General features: G+C 42.9%; 1 protein-coding gene across 1 annotated transcript; it reads left to right on the top strand.

Annotated features, from left to right (window-relative positions):
• The first annotated feature begins 18,516 nt into the window (after positions 1-18,516).
• Positions 18,517-20,992, top strand: LOC147435250 (RING-H2 finger protein ATL13-like). The gene has a single exon (XM_086488337.1). It carries the CDS (start codon positions 18,914-18,916, stop codon positions 20,480-20,482), a length of 1,569 nt encoding a protein of 522 aa, XP_086344463.1. The 5' UTR covers positions 18,517-18,913; the 3' UTR covers positions 20,483-20,992.
• Positions 20,993-22,114: the final 1,122 nt, after the last annotated feature.

The following is a 22,114-nucleotide window of genomic DNA, read 5'->3' on the forward strand; positions in this document are numbered from 1 at the left end:
CCTACTTATGAATATAATTGCAAACACTCATAAAATCCACATGCTAATGCTCTTATCTGCTAATATGTTCCATATTCTTATAAAGTACCGAATTCCCTGCTCACCTACCTACTCACACTTCACACCCCCCCCCCCCCAATTTTCAGTGGCCCGCTCCTCACGCCATTAGCTAAAAAATCAACTTTTCAGGCTTATCGCACATGTATGCCTCCTCTACCTATCTCTCAGCTTACATCGATGCACCACCGTGTTTGCCTCTTGTCATTAAACATCTAATATCTAACCAACCCAAATGATTTTCTCATATTAAACTGATCATTTAATATGGGATAATAAACGGGAACAAGGTTAGAATCTAGAGATGTGCTTACGGATCTATCTCAACACAGAGCCAATGGTAAAGGGGCCCAAATGAGAGATGGTATGTCAAAGAGCAAGGTTAACTAATGAAGCTTAACAGACCTTAGGGTTAGATTCATTAAAGACCTCCAATGGTTAGTGTTAAAAGTCCTTTGACCTTAAGCAAACTAGGGCTGAGCTTGAGATGGGAACCCGACCTAAACTTAAGCAAGCTAGGGTTGTGCTTGAGGTGGGAACCTTAAGCAAGCTAGGGCTATGCTTGAGGTTGGAACCCGACCTAAACTTAGGCAAGCTAGGGCTGTGCTTAAGGTGGGAACCCGACCTAAACTTAAGCAAGCTAGGGCTATGCTTGAGGTGGGAACTCCACCTAAGGTGCTTATCATGCTTGATGACTAAGGTACTTGAGGTACTTGTCACATTTAATGAGAAAGTTTCTTGAGAAGCTTCCTATGCATGGGGGGGTAAGATGCTTGAGTCAAAAAGAGAACCTACACACTTAATGAGGAAGTTGCTTGAGAAACTTCCTATACATAAAAATCTCAAAGTTAGGGGAGTTCTAAAACAGCACATCGGACACATGTTAAACTCTCACTAAGCTTAACCTCATGGTGTGCTTGAATGCTATTGGTTGGGCTAAAGAGGGATCCAATGAGCTTCTACTTCCATCTAGCAAAAATCTAGATATTTTCAAGCTCTCTCTCTCTAAGGGGTAAAGAGGACACTTGTCAAAAGACTACCCATGTACTTGACTGCATGCTGCATGTGATTGGCTAGGGGGAGAGGGGTCCAATGAGCTTGCAACATGCAGAAAGGTCACCACTCGCCCAAAGCAAGGAGGGGGGGTGCTAGGGGGATATACTCCACACACACACACTCATTTGCAAACCCTTTCTCACTTGGTGAAAGTCGAGGAATACCACCTCCTTCTCCAAGCTTGTGAGAGTGAAAGCCTACACCAACACTCTTGGCTATGGAATGCAAATCCAACCAAGAGTCATGCTTCAATGCTTAAGCTTGCCATCTTCTCCATCTTCATTACTATGCTATTATGTATGCTAGCAAGAAGAGTAATGATAAGTGAGGAACTATTTCTTTCTCCTATGGAATGTTTCTTCTTCCTCTTCCCTATCCTCATTCCCGGCTAGCTCTCTCCACCTTCGAAGGTGTTTGAGGCCTTGGGACTAAGGCTTGGGATAGTTGATGCTTTCTTCAAGTTTATGTTATGCTTGTGATGCATGAAGCTTTCCATTTTCATTGCACCACCTAGGTTACAAGGAACACAAAGATTGTATTGTACCAAGTCTCTCTTAATAGAAGAAACTATAATACAAATGCCTATTGGAGGGGGGACCGGCTCCATATGAATCCGGTCCTCGACTATTGTCATGTTCTCTAAACTCTCTCTCTTGCAAAAGTATTGTTCATGCCAAGTTAACTAAGTACCATGTTTATGTTGCTACCGTCAATTAAGTTCAACCGCTATGCTCACAAAGAATCTCTCAAAAGTGCTTCACCTAATTTACTGATTCCGCTACTCTCAAAGTTCATAGGCAATTTCCATTACATTGGTATCAGAGCATTTGGTTTCTCTTTTCTTGCTTAAGAAGAGGGGTCCTTGAGTAGCCTATTAATGGTTGTTTTTGTTAATTATATTAGGGTAAGTGGGTCTGGGATCTATTATCGGTTTTGTTGAGCCCACTATGTGGGATATGGTGCACACCTCGAGAGCTTTGGTCTTAATAATGGAGTCTTTTTAGACTTGCCTACGACTTTACCATTATTGAGCCATAAGAAGTCCGTAAGGAGCTATCCCTCAACAACTTCGCTATGTTAGACTCACTCCACTACTCTATAATTAACCAATTCGAGCCATGGGTGTAGATATTTAAGTGCCTATTTTCAAAGGCTACGAGGAGTAGCAACTAAGGTTTTGGATTGCCAAAGCATACACTAAGTAAACACATAAGTTTAATTAGCATGGCTGACAATAACCAAGAGAAGAGAATGAACATTGATAACTTTGATTTTGCACATGAAGGTGCCAATGATGATGCCCCCATGCAACAAGCTATGGGCAACCCCACTTTGCAATCCGAAGTTACTCAACAACTTCGTGCTTATGGGATTTCCTTTCCTCTCCAAGAGGAGAGAGTGCTTACGAGGCCTCTTGAAGAGACCCCCAAAAGAAGACTCTCTCCCATACAAGAGGAGGAATCCAAACATCAAGAAAGCAATGAATCCCTAAATTCCTCCGAAGATGTGGCTCCACAAAGAAGGAGGACTAAACAATCACCAACTCCTCCCAAGAGGAAACGGTTAACCCATAGTCCTTCTCCTCGTCACTCCAAAAGGGAAGAGAGATAACCAAGGAAGAAAAGGGCAAGAAAGAGGTCACCCTCTTCTCCTTCTTCTTCACCTTCGTCCTCTACCGATGAAAGCTATGGCTATTCTCCTAGAGAATATAAGAGGGGAGGACATCGCAAATCTTACCCTGCATGGCGAAGGTCACAAAAGCTTAAGAAGTTCAAAGAGGGAGGAAAGAGTATCTCTTTTCTCACCTATGATGGCACCTTTGGTGCTACCGACAAAGTATTGGCCTTCATCCAACAATTTGATGCGGCCTTTGGAGACGAGGGCTTCACGCAGTCCTCCAAGCTATGCCATGTAGCTATGCACTTCCTAAAATCGGCTCGTCAATGGTGGGCTAGCCTTCGAGGCAATGGCAAAGCCCCAAAGACATGGAAAACTCTACGAGTTTTCATCATGAAGCAATTCCTTGCAAGTGATGCAAAGGGCAAAGTGCTCACCGAATGGCGGAGTTTAAGGCTTCTCTCTCATGAGTCTATCCACAAATATGTGGACAAGTTTTGGAATTTACATCTTAAGGCTACTGTCTTTCAAAAGATAGACTTTGTTGAGAAAAAACAACAATTCTGTGCGGGATTACCTGAAGAGATGGCCAAGTATGTCAACTCTCAACGGCCTGACTCTATCAGCGAAGTAATCCACCATACCATGGTTGCTTCATGCATCAATTTCCAACAAGGGGTTAGACGGAATGTCAAACCCATGGAAAGTAAAGACCAAAGTGATGCAAAGGGAAAAATTAATGCCCAAAATTTTTCCCACAACCATTCCAACAACAACAACAACAATTGGTCCAAGGAGAAAGGAAAATGTAAAAATAAACTCTCTTCTGAAGAGCTTGAAACTTTTCACAAGGATCACAAATGTTTTAAGTGTGGGGAGCAAGGACATGGCTATCATTCTTGCCCCAAAAGAAATGCTCGCAATGAGACTCCTAGAGCTTCTACTATCAAAGCTCCAAAAGAGAATACTCATTGCAAAGGATCACCTCTCTCCTATGCTTGGGGAAAGGTAAGGGAGCATGATGCTTTCATCTTGTTTGACCCTGGTTCTACTCTCAATTTCATATCAATGGAGTTGGCCACCAAGTTGGGCATTCAAGCTTTTGAGATGGGAGATGCTGTAACTACCAATGTCGCTTTCAAGGGACAGCAAGCCTCCGTTACTCCCTTGATTGGGAAGTTGAGGCTTTATGTCCAAAGCTATGTCAACAAAGAAGACTTCTTCATCTCTCCTCTCCAACATGAGGATGCTATCCTAGGGATACCATGGTTCAACAACATGGCTGCCAACATAAAGTTCCCTGAAAGGAGAATCTACTTCACCTACAGGGGAAAGAATACGTATATAGATGCTAATGAGTCTGGTCGTACTATACCACTTGTAAATCCTCTTGCCCTTGATAAATCAATGAAAAGCTCAGTGTCTGCATACATGAATTTTGTCCAAAAATCCCTAAAAGGTCCTAATGTTTCATCAAAGGTGAATGGTAGGAATCAAGAAGAGTTAGACTTGTCTAACTTTCTAAAAGGATTCCAAGATGTGTTCATTGATGATATCCCTATGGACTTACTGTTGGGGTATAAAGCCCAATGTGGTCGCCCAGGTAAGTGGGCGGGCCGCCAGGTATGTACACATATTCTTTTGTAAAAACCTAATAAGAACTCACTATGCTCTACACATTACAGTAGAGCGAGTTCACCATATCGTCGTGCTCTTCTTCTCGCACTCTCTCTCGCGTCGCACTTCCGCTCGTACTCCTTCAACTGGTATCAGAGCTCATATCGAGGCTCAGGGCTGCAGGAGGCTAGAGTCACCAGCTCAGATTGGAGTGAAATTCGACAGGCAAAGACACGGCCCCAAATCCTGTGGGAGTAGCCGAAGGCCTTGGTGTTCTCAGAATTTCATTCTGAGGTCATCTCGGCCACTGTTCGGCTTCGACAAAGGTCTGCGCAGGCCATTTTCGACTACGTGGTCTCGGCGGGTGCAGATCCGACTCTGCAAATTTGGGGTTTTTGGCCTACGACTGCAAGTGCTGAGGATATCGACACTCCCAGAGTGTTGATTTGTGGCTGTCTACACATCGAAGGACGGCTCACAGTTCTTGGAGGCGTGTCACATACGACACGTGCGCATCTACACACAGACTGTAGGCGACACTCACTAGTTCATCAGGTAGCTTGTGTTTGCTGCTTGATATTCCAGATTTCATCCTGACATTGTAGGTACTTCCACATGGGATGTATTGTCAGAGATGATGTATGTTTGTTGAAGGTTTGCTGGCTGTGAGTCACGCAGCAAACAATTGCCGCAACGGTTACAGCATATAGTGGGAAATTTGTGGATGTATGACTTTGTGGGAAGTCTATGTACTGTCAGATTTACTGCAGCCTTTGTTGAGGGTCGAGTGAGGTTTTATTGAGCTGGGGGATTCTCGAATGTTGAGATCCTTTCGGTGATACAGGTCTTGGAGCGATCCCTTGAGCACCCTTAGATAGGCAGCTAGGATGTATTGACTGTGAGTTAGACAGTTGGGATTGCATCTTCGCTTTACTGCCGTTGAGGCATTGTCGCAGTCTATGCTTACAGGACAGTGACAAGACAATCAGAGACAGTACAGGTGCAGGACAGGTTTACCCACAGCTTACAGTGTCAGAGGATAGTGTTTTTTGAGCTGTTTTCTGGTCTGTTTTTTGAGTACACCAGAGCCATTTTACAAAGGAGACTCTGCCAAAATTTATGCAGAATTTGAAGCTTCTTGGTTCATTTGACAGGTTGATATTGGTTCAGAGGTCAGTTTACAAGGGAAACTCTGCCAAATTTTTCCCAGGAAAGTAAACCACTGTGAAGCGTAGCTATGGCTGGATCACAGGACACTGCTCTTTACAATATCAAGAAGCTGGATGGAACCAATTTCCCATGGTGGAAGAAGCAGATTTGGCACGTGTTGGTACAAAAGAAGCAGATAAAACCTATAAAGCTCAAGGGGATAAAACCAGAAGATATGGACGAAGATGAATGGAGCGAAATGGATGAATTGGCACTTTCTACCATTATGCTGACTTTGGCAGAAAGCGTTTACTTCAATGTAGCAGACGAGATGTCGGCTTATCAAGCATGGTTAAAGCTGAGTGATCTTTATGAGAAGCAAAGTGCAGCTTCACAGGTATACTGGCTTAAGAAGCTTGTTGACTTGAAGATGAAAGAAGGGACACCTATGTCCAATCATCTAAATGAATTCAACACAATCTACAGTCAGTTGTCAGCTCAAGGTGTCAAGTTTGATGAACCTGTTAGAGCTATGTTCCTGTTGATCACATTGCCGAAAAGTTGGGACACTTTTCGCACAGCTTTGAGTAATTATGCACCTCCAGATGGTTTGAACATAGCAGGTGTAGAAGGAAGTGTGCTTACTGAAGAAACCAATAGAAAGACAATGGACAAAGGCAAAGGAACAGCCTTAGTTGTCAGGGGAAGGACCAAAGAAAAGTACAAAGGTGGAAAGAGGAATCAGTCTCGTAGCAAGTCCCGCAGTGCTAAAGGCAAGAGTGACATAGAATGCTACCATTGTGGCAAGAAGGGTCACATGAAAAGAGACTGCAGAGAATGGAAAGCAGAAAAAGGCAAAGAGAAAGTTGAAGACCATGGTGAGAAGAACAAGTCCTCAGTGAAGATTCAAGAAATAAATGTGACAAACACTGTTGCAGAGGATGACAGTCTAGTGTCAGGAGACATCTACTTCTTGAAGAATACAATGGACTCAACTCTTCTTACATCATCTGATGGAAATGCACTGAGTGACTGGATTATAGACTCAGGGGCATCACTTCATGTGTCTCCAAACAAGGAGTGGTTTACCTCTTATGTGACCACTAAAGATCATGTTCGGCTAGGCAATGGGCAGACATGTGAGATCTTAGGTGTTGGAGATGTTCAATTGAAGTTTCCGAATGGCTCTTCTTTCACGCTGAAGAATGTGAGACATGTTCCCGCAATTACAAAGAGCTTGATCATCACGGGTTTACTTGATGATGCTGGCTACGTCACCACTTTTGGACAGAACATGTGGAAGATATCCAAGGGTTCTATGACAGTAGCACATGGAGTAAAGTCTGGAGGACTTTACATGATTTATGTATCAAATGTCTCTAAAAATGTAATCAATGTAACCGAGCAGCCGAACGTTTCTTTGTGGCATAGCCGGTTAGGACATATGTCCAAGAAGGGAATGGAAATCTTGTCTCATTCTGGTTATTTGCCTGGCTTTTCATTTAATGATTTTGAATTCTGTGAACATTGTTTGTACGGTAATCAAACACAGCAGCCACATAAGCATAGAAGCAGTAGAAGAGATACACAGTTGGCACTTGTTCATAGTGATTTGTGTGGACCTATGCCTAACCTATCTCTAGGGGGAGCTTCTTACTTTATAACATTTATAGATGATTACTCGAGGAAAGTATGGGTTTACTTTCTCAAGCACAAGGATGAAGCGTTTAGTGTTTTCAAAACATTTGTGACACTTGTGGAGAATCAGAGTGGCAAGAAGCTTAAATGCTTACGCACTGACAATGGTGGAGAGTATGTTTCAAAGGCCTTTCAGGACTTTTGTGAGTCAAAAGGTATAAAACGTGAACTTACTGCTCCTTACAATCCTCCTCAAAATGGTGTTGCTGAGAGGATGAATAGGACCATACAAGAGAAGGTCAGAAGTATGTTGTCTAATGCATAGCTGCCAAATGGGTTTTGGGCTGAAGCTGTATCAACAGCTGTTCATCTTGTAAATAGATCTCCTAGCAAGGTTTTGCAGAAGGATTCAGTGCCAGAGATGGTATGGTCAGGCAAAATGCCCTCATACAAGCATCTAGAGTCTTTGGCTGTGAGGCATATACTCAAGTTCCAAAGGAATTTAGGAACAAACTTGAGCCAAAGAGTAGAAAGTGCATCTTTCTAGGCTATGGTAATTCTAGTGAGATGGGGTACAGACTTTGGGATCCCGAATCCAGAAAGGTTGTCCGCAGCAATGATGTTCACTTTAATGAATCCAAATATCATTCTAAACCAGAGAGGGTTGAGGAGATTAGAAGAGTTGTCTTACAAGAAGATGGACTTGCACGTGCAAGACAAAATGTCAGGGCTCAAGAGGAGCAAGGACAGGATAGAGTGGAACCACAGGTTGTGGCTGAGCCTAAGCCACCTATTGTGCGTAGATCTGGACGTGTCACTTGACCTCCTGATAGGTTTGTTCCATCTATGAACTATGTCATGTTGACTGATTGCAATGAGCCTTCATGTTACAAGGAAGCAGTGCAAATGAAGGACTCCGAGAATTGGCAATTGGCCATGCAGTCAGAGATGACAGCTCTGCATAAAAACAAGACATGGAAGCTAGTTAAATTACCACAGGGCAAAAAGGCTCTACCTTGTAAATGGATTTACAGGTATAAGACCACCGCTCATGATAGTCAGCCAAAGTACAAAGCAAGGCTTGTTGCCAAGGGCTTTAAGCAAGAACAAGGCATTGACTTTGATGAAGTCTTCTCTCTGGTGGTCAAGATGACTACATTGAGATGCTTTCTTGCATTGGTTGCCATATTAGATTTGGTGTTGCACCAAATGGATGTCAAGACAGCGTTCTTGCATGGTGATTTAGATGTGGAAATTTACATGCAGCAGCCGTAAGGGTTTGTTGAGAAAGGCAAGGAAGATTGGGTATGCCAGTTGTTAAAGAGTCTTTATGGCTTAAAACAATCACCGAGGGCATGGTACCATAAATTCCACAAGTTTATGCTTTCTCAAGGCTACAAACGTAGTGAGTTCGATCACTGTCTATATACAAAGAAGGCTAAGGATGGTAGTTGGCTGATCCTTATTTTGTATGTGGATGACATTTGACATGTTGATTGCTGGCAAGCACTTGGAAGAAATTTCAGCTTTGAAGTCAAAGATGGCAAAATCGTTTGACATGAAAGATATGGGTGAGGCAAGTCATATACTTGGTATGCGCATTGAGAGAGACAGATCAAAGAAGTTGATTTGGTTATCTCAAACAGAGTATATTGACAAGGTTTTGCAACGTTTCAATATGGAGAAGGGAAAGGCATTGAGTGTTCCATTGCCACCATATGTGAAACTTAGCAAACAAGATTGTCCTGTGTCTGAGGAAGAACAGGCTGAAATGGATAAGATTCCATATGCGTCTGCAGTGGGTACTTTGATGTATGCAATGATTACTACTCGCCCAGACATTGCATTTGCAGTGGGAGTAGTAAGTCGATACATGTCAAACCCAGGCAAGAAACATTGGGAGGCAGTGAAAGGAATATTGAGATACGTAAAAGCTACAAAGAGTATGCGTATATGCTATGGGAGTCAGGAGCTAAGTGTAAAGGGTTTTACAGACTCAGATTATGCAGGTGACTTAGACAACCGAAGGTCTACGTCAGGGTATGTCTTTACATTGGCTGGTGGAGCAGTATCGTGGCGTTCTAGATTACAAGATTGTGTTACTCAGTCTACTACAGAGGCTGAATATGTTGCAGCATCAGAGGCATGCAAAGAATCAATTTGGCTTAATCGACTAGTAACAGATTTGGGAATCAAAGAAGAGATGCCTGTGTTATATTGTGATAGTCAAAGTGCTATACAATTGGCTCGCAATCCAGTTTATCACTCAAAGACAAAGCATGTGGATGTGAAGTATCATTTCATCAGGGAAATGCTCGAGGATAAGCAACTTCAGCTTGTCAAAGTTCACACCACAGAAAATCCTGCTGATCTACTTACAAAAGGACTTCCCTCAGAGAGCTTTGCGCATTTTCGCAAGCAATTAGGTGTAGGGTAGTACATCACTTCTCTACATCTCTTGTATATTAGCTTGTATAGTAGCTTCTCTCACACTTAAAGTACCACATTGGACTTTAAGTGGGAGGTTGTTGGGGTATAAAGCCCAATGTGGTCGCCCAGGTAAGTGGGCGGGCCGCCAGGTATGTACACATATTCTTTTGTAAAAACCTAATAAGAACTCACTATGCTCTACACATTACAGTAGAGCGAGTTCACCATATCGTCGTGCTCTTCTTCTTGCACTCTCTCTCGCGTCGCACTTCCGCTTGTACTCCTTCACTTACCTCCAAAACGAGGGGATGATGACCATCGAATTGAGCTCCTATCAGGAAGCTCACCGCCTAACAAACCTCCCTATCAAATTTCATAAGCTCAACAAGAGGAGATCATGAAGCAAGTACAAGAATTGGTAGACAAAGGAATGGTGAGCCCTAGCTCCTCTCCCTTTTGCTCTCCAGTCCTTTTAGTGCAAAAGAAAGATGGTACATACCGCATGTGTGTGGACTATCGCGCACTAAACCATATCACTATCAAAAATAGATTTTTCGTACCTCGGGTAGAAGATCTGTTTGATAAGCTACAAGGCTTTACCTACTTCAGTAGGATTGACCTTAAAAGTGGCTACCATCAAATAAGGATAGTGAATGAAGATATCCTAAAGACCGCGTTTCGTACAACGTTTGGCCTTTATGAATATCTAGTCATGCCTTTTGGCTTGACTAATGCACCAGCTACATTCAATTGATTAATGGAGAAAATTTTTAGACCCTACCGCAAATTCACTGGAGTGTTCTTTGATGATATCATCATCTACTCCAATTCCTTGGAGGAACACAACCAACATCTCCAAGTGATTTTTCAAGCATTAAGGGAGAATAAGCTTTTTCTCAATCAAAAGAAAAGCGAATTTTTCCTTCAAGAGATTCAATACTTAGGTCATATTATCTCTGGAGATGGTATCCGTATGGATCCATCAAAGTTGGAGGTAATAAAAGCATGGCCTAATCCAAGGAATCTACATGAGCTAAGAAGCTTTATTGGTATGTGTACATACTATAGACGCTTCATAGCAAACTTCTCTCAAATAGTAGGACCATTACATGACTTAACAAGGAAAAACGTTAAGGATTCATGGATTGCTAAGGAGAAAAGTGCTTTTGACAAGCTCAAAGAGAAGCTTATCTCCCAACCAGTCCTTATGCTTCCGGATCTCTCAAAGCCATTTGAGGTCCAATGTGATGCTTGTGGTGATTGCCTTGGAGCAGTCTTGCTTCAAGAAGGGCATGCCATAGCATATGAGAGGTGAAGGCTCAACACGGATGAACGGGTCTTAGGCATTTATGAGAAAGAGCTGTTAGCTATTCTACATGCCCTAGACACATGGAAGCACTATCTATTGGGGACTCCATTCATCCTACGAATAGACCATCAAAGTCTCAAGTACTTCATGACGCAAACAAAGCTTTCCGACAAGCAAATGAGGTGGGCAAATTTTCTTTCACAATTTAATTTCCACATTGCTCACATTGCTGGTAAGCACAATCAAGTGGCTGATGCACTTTCACGACGACCAAAAGTTAATGCTGTGTCAATAGCAACTCACAATGATCTATCTTCTATGATAGATGAGTATGCTACTGACCCTGACTTTAAAGACATAATGTCGCCATTGCTTTGGGGAAGAAAGAGGAACCATTCACCTTGCAGGATGGTTATCTTCTCCATGGCAATAGGCTATATGTTACGCACTCCCTTCATGAGAAAGTCATGTATGAATCCCATGCTCCTCCCTATGCGGGGCATAGAGGCATTCAACCTACTCTTCGAGGAGTAGAGACGTACTTTTATTGGCCTACCATGAAAGTGGACATACAAGAGTATGTTTCAAAATGTGTAGTATGCCATTTCCAATTCCTAATGCACCATGGGAGAGTATATCCATAGATTTTATCTTTGGATTACCAAACTCTACTCCATGGGAATACGGGAATATGGACAACAGTCGACAGGTTTAGCAACAAGCAAGCACACTTTATCCCTGTCAAGAAGACTATTAAGGCACACCAAATGGCAACTCTCTTCATATCACAAATTTTCAAACACCATGGATTGCCAATATCCATCGTGTCAAATAGAGATCCTAGAATGACCAGTAAATTCTAGAAAGGTCTCTTTGAAAATCTAGGTACAAGATTGAATTTCTCTTCGGCCTATCACCCACAAACGGATGGCCAAAGTGAGATAGCCAATCTTACGATTCTTGATCTACTATAGACCTATGTTACTACGGGAAAAGTACCTTTTGAAATCATAGAGGGAAGACCTAAAAGTCCCTTGCTACTTAAAGTACATGGGAAGATCTTCGCTGCTGATGAGTATAGCCGTGACCTGCAAACACCTTTTCGAAAGATTAAGGAGGCTATATCCATCTCCCAACTAAGGCAAAAAGCTGCTGACGAGCACCGAAGGGCCTTAACGTTCAAAGAAAATGATTGGGTCTTACTTAAGTTTCCTAAGGCTCGATTGAGGCAAACGACGGGAAAAAATCCTACGGGCCATCAAAAGTATTATGCTAAACTAACAAAAAGATACTATGGTCCTTTTCAAAATTTGAAGCCAATCAATGAGGTGGCTTATCAACTCAAGTTACCTAACCATTGGCTCATACACAATGCTTTTCATGTGAGCCTACTCAAGCCCTACAAAGGAGAGCCTCAAAATGAACCAATTATTGAAGACCCTCCCGAAATCGAAGATCAAGAAGAGGTACTACAACCCGAAGCTATCCTTCGGCATGAAGACATGGTACTACGACATGGTAAGATTATCCGCCGTATCTTATTAAGTTCAAAAATTATCCTTTTGAAGATGTTAGATGGATGTAAGGAATCCAGCTTAAGGATAGTATGAACCTTGTACGCTTACAATGCTACATTAGAGTAACCAAATGTACATGTTTCTTTTAAATGATCAATGTTTTTGTCTTATAAGACTAATTCGCTCTTTATTGTGCACAAATTTAAGTAGCATGCATACTAAGAATCATGTTTGGGATGACGACGTCTCACAAACACCATGTAGAATTTGTCACTCTACTTGGGAGGATGAAATGGACTAAAGAGCAAACATGCTTCCAGCAGCTATGTCTCCCAAGCACCAAATTGATTAGTCATCTATCTTGGAATGATGTCGTAGGGTAAAAAGGGATCCTCTGCTCGCTAAGACAAATTGACTAATGACTAAGACTTTATCTCTTTTACCTCATAGTCGAGGACGACTATGATTTCAAGAGAGAGGTAATGTCATTAAATATCTAATATTTAATCAACCCAAATGATTTTTTCATATTAAACTGATCATTTAATATGGGATAATAAACGGGAACAAGGGTTAGAATATAGACATGTGCTTACATATCTATCTCAACACGGGGCCAATGGTAAAGGGGCCCAAGTGAGAGATGGTATGTCAAAGAGCAAGGTTAACTAATGAAGCTTAAACGACCTTAGGGTTAGATTCATTAAATACCTCCAATGGTTAGTGTTAAAAGTCCTTTGACCTTAAGCAAACTAGGGTTGAGCTTGAGATGGGAACCCGACCTAAACTTAAGCAAGCTAGGGTTGTGCTTGAGGTGGGAACCTTAAGCAAGCTAGGGCTCTGCTTGAGGTGGGAACCCAACCTAAACTTAGGCAAGCTAGGGCTGTGCTTGAGGTGGGAACCCGACCTAAAGTTAAGCAAGCTAGGGCTGTGCTTGAGGTGGGAACTCCACCTAAGGTGCTTGTCATGCTTGATGACTAAGGTACTTGAGGTACTTGTCACATTTAATGAGGAAGTTACTTGAGAAACTTCGTATGCATGGGGGGGTAAGATGCTTGAGTCAAAAAGAGAACCTACACACTTAATGAGGAAGTTGCTTGAGAAACTTCCTATGCATAAAAATCTCAAAGTTTAGGGGAATTCTAAAAGAGCACATCGGACACATGTTAGACTCTCACTAAGCTTAACCTCATGGTGTGCTTGAATGCTATTGGTTGGGCTAAAGAGGGGTCCAATGAATTTCTACTTCCATCTAACAAAAATCTAGATATTTTCAAGCTCTCTCTCTCTAAGGGGTAAGGAGGACACTTTTCAAAATACTACCCATGTACTTGACTGCATGTTGCATGTGATTGGCTAGGGAGAGAGGGGTCCAATGAGCTTGCAACATGCAGAAAGGTCACCACTCGCCCAAAGCAAGAAGGGGGGGTGCTAGGGGGATATACTCCACACACACACACACACACACACACACACACACACACACACACACACACACTCATTTGCAAACCCTTTCTCACTTGGTGAAAGTTGAGGAACACCACCTCCTTCTCCAAGCTTGTGAGAGTGAAAGCCTACACCAACACTCTTAGCTATGGAATGCAAATCCAACCAGGAGTCATGCTTCAATGCTTAAGCTTTCCATCTTCTCCATCTTCATTACTATGCTATTATGTATGCTAGCAAGAAGAGTAATGATAAGTGAGGAACTATTTCTTTCTCCTATAGAATGTTTCTCCTTCCTCTTCCCTATCCTCATTCCCCGCTAGCTCTCTCCACCTTCGAAGGTGTTTGAGGCCTTGGGACTGAGGCTTGGGATAGTTAATGCTTTCTTCAAGTTTATGTTATGCTTGTGATGCATGAAGCTTTTCATGTTCATTGCATCACCTAGGTTACAAGGAACACAAAGATTGTATTGTACCAAGTCTCTCTTGATGGGAGAAACTATAATACAAATGCCTATTGGAGGGGGGACCAGCTCCATATGAATCCGATCCTCGACTATTGTCATGTTCTCTAAACTCTCTCTCTTGCAAAAGTATTGTTCATGCCAAGTTAACTAAGTACCATGTTTATGTTGCTACCATCAATTAAGTTCAATAGCTATGCTCACAAAGAATCTCTCAAAAGTGCTTCACCTAATTTACTAATTCTGCTACTCTCAAAGTTCATAGGCAAGTTCCATTACACATCTTACTCGCCATCCTTGCAATTTTGGATGCTATCTCACCTTCCCCCATTAAACTTACTCGCTCACACCCCAAAACCAGCATTACACAAGGCTTTTTCTGGTTGGTCTTGCGCATGAGGAGCTTATTCCCTCCCCGATCGCCATGCTATACTTCTGTCCTGGCATATGTGTTTGTCATAAAATCTAATATCTAACCAACCCAAATGATTTTCTCATAGTAAATTGATCACTTAATGTGGGAGAATAAACGAGAACAAGTGTTAAGATATAGATATGTGCTTATAGATCTATCTCAACACGAGGCCAATGGTAAAGGGGCCCAAATGAGAGATGGTCTATCAAAGAGCAAAGCTAACCAATGGAGCATAAGACCTTAGGGTTAGCTTCATTGAAGACCTCCAATAATGTGTGTAAAAGTCCTTTGACCTTAGGTAAGCTAGGGCTGAGCTTGAGGCGGGAACCAGGCCCAAGCTCGAGGTGCTCGTCGTGCTTGAGGTGCTTGATTAAGGTGCTTGAGGTGCTTGACCTGCTACATGCTTGAGGTGCTTGACTTGCTACTTGATTAAGGTGCTCGAGGTGCTTTGACATGCTTGCCTGAGATGCTTGTGGGAACACCCCTAGTTCAAGTGCATTGTCATGCTTGATGACTAAGGTGCTTGAGCACCAAAAGTCAAAAGCATCCCTACAAGAGGGGGGGCGAGCCCTTTTCCTAGGGGATAGAGAGAGAACACACACTCACACACACAAGGAAGGCCCAAGCTTGAAGAGGCAGCATGGACACATGTCAGGCCCCTACCTATGTTACCTTCATGAGATGCCTGAAGCCTATTAGTTGGCCACCCAAGGGGTCCAATAGTAATTTAGGAGATTTAATTAATTGATTTAGCATTTATCTAGCCCTCTCTCTCAAAGGGGAAAGGGGGACACTTATCTCAAGGCTACCCCTACTGCTTGTAATGCCTCCTGCTTATGATTGGCTAGGCCTGGAGGGGTCCAATGAGCTTCAAGCATGAGCTACAAGGGGGGGTCGACCCAAGCAAGCTAGGGGGTTGCTTAGGGGGTATACTCACCCCCACACACTCACAAACACTGGCATTGTGTGCTATACAAAGTGCAAGAGCTCCCTCTCCAAGAAAGTAGAGGTTGAGAGCCTACATCAACACTCTTGGCTATGGAGTGCAAATCCAACCAAGAGCCATGCTTCAATGCTTAAGCTTGCCATCTCCTTCTTCTTCATTACTATGCTATTATGTATGCTAGCAACAAGAGTTATGATAAGTGAGGAACTAATTCTTTCTCCTACGAAATTTTTCTTCTTCTTCTTCCCTACCCTCATTCCCTGCTAGCTCTCTCCACCTTCGAAGGTGTTTGAGGTCTTGGGATAGCTAAAGCTTTCTTCAAGTTTATGTTATGATTGTGATGCATGAAGCTTTCCATCTTCATTGCATCACCTATGTCACAAGGAACACAAAGACTGTATTGTAACAAGTCTCTCTTAATGGGAGAAATCATAATACAAATGCCTATTGGAGGGGGGACCGGCTCCACATAAATCCGGTCCTCAACTGTTGTCATGTTCTCTAAATTCTCTCTCTTGCAAAAGTATTGTTCATGCCAAGTTAACTAATTGCTATGATTATGTTGCTATCTTCAATTATGTTCACCCGTTATGCTCACAAAGTTATTTCTCAAAAGTACTCTCATTAATTTCCGCTACTCTCAAGTTAAATAGGCCAATTACATTACACTGTTGGAGCTTTACACGCATAACCACACACACAAACGCGTATGCTCACACACACAGACTCGCAAAAAACTCGCAACCCCTACGAGAGCATCTTATTGCTGCTTGCATGGTTCTCAGGAAGCAACATCGGTCACATGCATACCTAGAGATGGCTTCACCTTTGCTTATTCTAGCCCACGTATATCTTGGGAGATGGTGGACAGTGAAGACCTCCTATGCATACTGTTAACAACACATGAGTTTAAGGTTTTCGATGACACACACAATCAACGTGTTGGGCTTCCCGACATATTCCTTACACTGCAAGGGTATCACAGTTTGGGACTTTACCACTTTCGACTTCCTACATTCAGATGGTGCTTATGTACTACTCAGTATAAAAGGCTTAAAAAAAAACATTGCTTTTCCTGCTCAGATGAACTACTCTGCTTAAAACTGTTTTCTATATGTCAATATAGTAATTCTTGCTGTTATGGTTGAGATGAACTCCTAAGCTTAAATTTGTTTTCTAATGACTTTTTTTTGGACGTGACTACATATTAAGATACTATAGGCTGTGCTCTGAGAAATTTAATGAGAAGTGTCGATGTAATTGATTAAACACATGAAACATATGTGTGTTGTTTGCATCTGATAGGCAGTATATTAGATGTCTGTTTAAATCTAAAAATTGTTTTTGAATCTTTCTACATATGAAAGACTAACATTATTCATGGTTATTAGTTATATATCATATCACCACTTGGGACCTTTCTGTTCGAAGATAGTGAACACCGCAATTTTGGAGTTAAGATATTTTGAGCGTATCTTCTAAATCACATACACACAACGGTGAATTGTTGGCACAATAGAAAACATGCCTGTGAATGAGATGGCATTGGATTAGACTTTTGCAAATGGGTCCTAATCACAAAGGAGATGTTGCTCGATAATTTTTGGAACTAAAAGATGTAAATATATGACTCAATCTGGAAACATAATACTTGATCTGTGCTATGTTGTTAGATTTTGTTTTAATTCTGATACCAATAACAAGTGGAGGGAGTCGTTGACACCTGTCTTCCCAATCATTGTTAAGTACTGATGGGCTTGGTTATTTTTTAATGGTGGCAGTTAAGAGGTTTCGTCCTCGCGATTACGACGACAACTGCAACAATAACAGATGATCACCCATTGTCCAGTTGTTTGTATAATTGATTGATAGCCCTTGTATATGCTTCTTTGATAATTTCATTGTATATGTCAATGTCTAGTCTATATGCCAATTGTAATCTTATCTTTGTCAATCTTAAAGACTATTTCTTATCCAATGTACACATAGTTCTTGGCTATTATATACACTTTGTTTGTTTTTTAGTCTCATTGTGTGGTTCAATAGTTTGTGAAATCAAACTATTGTTAGATAATCATTCTTAAACACACACACTTGTTTTTAGCTACGGGTTAGTGTCATACAATGGGCCTAGACCAGTCATATATTTCTTTACTTGACCCACCTAATCCAAGAGGATGGGTTGGGGCCACGACTCCTAATTTGGTCAAGCACATATAGGATATATTTATTTTTCCATACAGATAAACTATGCAAATATCTAGAAGCTGGTTTTGTATATTGATCACTTCACAAGATACTTAGATAATACTAGTACGGCCGGCCGCCTCTCTCTCTCCCCCTCTCCCTCTTTATCGCGTGCAAAGGGGCTTGTTTTTGCTCAGATTACGACACGTGTAAAGGGCTCCCCCTTCCACCATATTATGTTAGTAGATGTAGTTTTTTTTGGCATGCATTTAAAATTAATATACTCAAATACCACATATTTCAAGAGTCGCATATGTGCGTGTAGTGGTTTGAGTTTGAGCACATGGCTCAATAGAGAGACGTCGTGGGACGCTCAAGGCCGTGGGGCACAAAATCCCGACTTGATGAGCCTGCCCAAATTTATGTCTAGACTCTAGCATCAAATTTACAAAGTTTGCAGAATTTACAAATGTGCATAGGGACCTAGGTCCACATGCTTTCAACCGTAGATCCCATTTGATATTGTTGGCACATTTTTTCTGAAACCTGGAGGCTGGACTCTGGAGGTTTCGGACCTCATTAAACGCATCCACCTAACTCTAGAGTAGAGTGTAAATAACAGGACAGGTCCGCATTCATGGCGCCAGCCTTAGAGACAATATCCCATCCCTTCCTCTTCAAAGCCTTTACCGCCTTCGCCCACTACAAGCTGCCGAATCTTCCTCTGTTGTGGCCGCGGCTTCCCTTCTACCATAGCCGGTTCAGGGTCTTCAACACGCAGCAGCAGTCCTTACCTCAGCAAAGGGGTACCCACTTTCATTTATGAACGTGTCCGTCCCTGCGGGGTAGTTTTGACATAGGCGTAGAGCTTCTTCACTGTTACTCAGCAGTAGGCAGTGTCATTCGACCTCCCCCATCTTCCTAGCATGTTGAGGTGAACCTTGACGTAAGTAGATGTAAAGAATTAAGTGCAGCGGCGCAAGAGACCCCAACAGTTGACCTCAGATTGTGTTCGTCGTCGTCGCTTGCCAGAAGCGACGAAGGCGAAGCGCTTGGCACCAGTCCCATGCCTCTGTTACTAGTCTCCAGCTGTGGTGCAATGTCTTGTACCGTGTGTCGCGGCCATTCCCGTCAGCTGAACGAGTCTTTGAGAGAAGCTCAGATCAATCCCAGCATTGTTGTGATCATCATAATTCTCACCATAATCTTCTTCTTGTCCGGGTGTCTCCACCTACTCATCCGCTGTCTTGTGATGAGAAGCCCGCGCAGGGATTCCAACAGCATAGTGACCCTTACTGCCCTTCAGGGCCAACTGCAGCAACTCTTCCATCTTCATGACTCGGGAGTTGAGCAGGCTTTCATAGACACCCTACCTGTCTTCTTCTACAAGTCTGTTACGGGCCTCAAGGAAGGTGCCGACTGTGCGGTTTGTCTGTGTGAGTTCGAAGGCGAAGATCGGTTGAGGCTCCTACCCAAGTGTAGTCATGCATTTCATATGGATTGCATAGACACTTGGTTGCTTTCTCATTCCACTTGTCCCCTCTGTCGAAGAAGTTTACTCCCAGACTTGGATTTGGGCATTGCAGCTGCTCATCAGGGGCTTCTTCTGGACTCGGGCAGAAGTAGCATAGATGCCGAAGCCCTTCAACGGACTGGTTCCGAGCTTCGGCCGGAGACTGTAAGCACAGCAGAGAGCGCGAGTGAGAGGCTGGGTGCTACAAGCCCTAGCGCCGGAAACAAGCCGCATTCAGAAGTTGTGATGGAGTTGGGTGGGGCTTCTGTGTCATTTCCAGAAGGGCATCCGCAGAGTCAGTACGCTGGCAAAGTGTTCGCATTGCAGCTTGGTCGCTTTCGAGTTGTGGAAGGTGGTGCTCACGCTGGCGTTTCCAGCAGTATCACGGGTTCACGAAGGTCCTACTCTGTGGGCTCTTATGAGTATGTGCTGGATCCTTCCAGCTCTGAGGTTGTCATTGCACCCACACCACTACGAAAGCGCACCACTACGCCACGGCGCCCAACACCTGGCCACAGAGCTACTCTCTCCGAGTGTGCTCAGGAGGACACGGTTCCTGACCTTATGGCTACTCCCCTTGGTCAGTACGGTTTTGTTCGTGTTGCGAACTTCTCCCTTAACTTTGATCTTACTTCTCCTGATCAATGCTCTGCATGTGTGCCGCATGGTGCCGCCAAGGATATTGAGCTCAGTGCCGCCTCCGCTGGCGTTGGAGCGGGTGCTGTCAGTCAGAGTAATGCTGGTAGCACTAGTACGTCGACGCGGAGGGCATTTTCGTTCAGGCAGCCAGTGAGCCAGGAGGCAGTGAAGGTGAAGCTGATGGTGAGTGCTAGCCGGCGTTCTCTATCAGAGGCGGATCAGGTGTACTTTCAGCAGGGCATGGGTAGCGCTAGCGGCGTTGATACAGGCGCCTGGGGGGATGATCTACGTTCCTTCTCAGGTGCACAACTGGTCACTGCCTCCACAGAGCTAAGCAACAGCATCCCAGGCGCCCACATGCCCTCCTCCTTGAGAGGTGCTGCCATTGCTCCGTACTCTCTCGCAAAGCGAACCCTCAACTGGCTTATTGGCAGACAGCACCGCTGGACGAGCACCTCTCATGACTCCTCGCTTCCAGTCTGAAGCCGACCTAACTCTGGTGCCTGAGGCTTCCGAAATTTGGTGACACCCAATTCTGTTGTACTGTACTATATTTTATAAATACACCAAAAGGAGCTCTACTGTTACCAAAGGTAAGCGTGCTTTGGTAACCTTAGAGCTCAAAATGCTCATGAATCATTCTGCAGGTTCAGCCTTCATCTGGTCGAAGGGGGGGGGGGGGGAGGGATGCCAGACAACATCAACCTCGTGTTGCCCTTGGCTTACCGCATCTAATCTTTGGTCCTGCTCGTCTACCTCTCCCCTATTCAAATATGGCCCGGCCGGTGTGGGGCCAAACTAGTAAGTAGCGTAGAACAGGAAGAGCAATGATGTAGACAATCTCAAACATAAATGCTTTGATCTTGCTCTACTGTCTATCCTAGCGTCTTGGCTCTTTCACAGATTGTGATCACGTGAGTCTATGAGGATTAAATGACACTGTTTTGTTATTCTGGTTGGCGTGTGCCATATATACTCTTCCGTTACTTGCAAGTTGTGCGTTATTGTATTCTTACTGTTCAACCTGATCGTTTCGAAGTGTGCTCTGCAAGAAGTATTGGCACAAAGGATGTGGGTCGTCGCTGGTTTGATAGAGAACTCACTGTGCGCGGAAGGCTTCGTTTTGACAACCATATGATAAAAGGCTTATCTATGGCAAATGCCTTAGTTTATGGTTGTGTAAACTAAGCGGTTATCTTTTAAATCATTGCCTGTTTCTAGTTATTTGTCTGATAGCCATGCTTCCACCATTGTATGCAAGGTGTATATTAAATTGTCATCCCTGTGATAGATATGGTTTCTTGGAAAAGTCAATTTTATAGAATGAGGTGTCAAACCACTATTGTGGCTCACGTCATTTAAGGGGCTCAAAATATAAACCTATTGTCAAAATGATGGTTGCATTAGTCACCACATTGTAAAGAATATGTTGTCTTCCCGAGTGTTATGATTGATCTTACATGTTTAAAATTTGAAACATTAGCATATTCATTTCAAATATGTGAGATGAGTCATTGTGTCGGATACAAGTTTAGTATGAGGTCGTAGTGAAATCAAGAGAATCATTTGAAGAGAATTGGAAACGATTTGAAGTAAAACGATTTGAAGTAAAACGACGCACAAAATGAACAAATCTTTAGCCATGAAAGTTTTACTCTAAAAAAGAACCAAGATCGAATCAAACCTCGTGTGATGATTTGGTGTAGTCTCGTTCTTAATTGTTAAGGTATAGAGGTTGCTTGTCCTAAGGAGGTTCCTTTCTTCTTGCAATTTTTCATTGGGACCATGTCATGGATGCTTCGGTACCTCCATAGGCAAGCTCACACATCTTTTGAGGAGAACTCTAATTGGATTACCCACACATGAAGATAAGGTAGGAACATTGCGAGATTGCATTAACACACTATAGAAGAAGCTTTTGTATCTCTTGCTAGAGGCTTAAAGAGTTAATAGAAAGGATAAAAACCTAAAGTTTCATATTGTAATAGCCATTGTCAACATGAGAAATGTGGCATTTGGAGCTGTTTTTACCTATTTTGGGATTATTTTTTTATGATTTTATGATTGGGACCACTTCATGGATGCTTTGGTACCTCCATAAGCAAGCTCACACAC

This window comes from Adiantum capillus-veneris, chromosome 18 (assembly GCF_014529385.1).
Source record: "Adiantum capillus-veneris isolate H3 chromosome 18, ASM1452938v2, whole genome shotgun sequence".
Taxonomy (NCBI): Eukaryota; Viridiplantae; Streptophyta; class Polypodiopsida; order Polypodiales; family Pteridaceae; genus Adiantum; species Adiantum capillus-veneris.

Coding starts and splice junctions, on each gene's coding strand:
- LOC147435250 (XM_086488337.1), top strand. CDS start 18,914: ATGCCTCTGTTACTAGTCTCCAGCTGTGGTGCAATGTCTTGTACCGTG.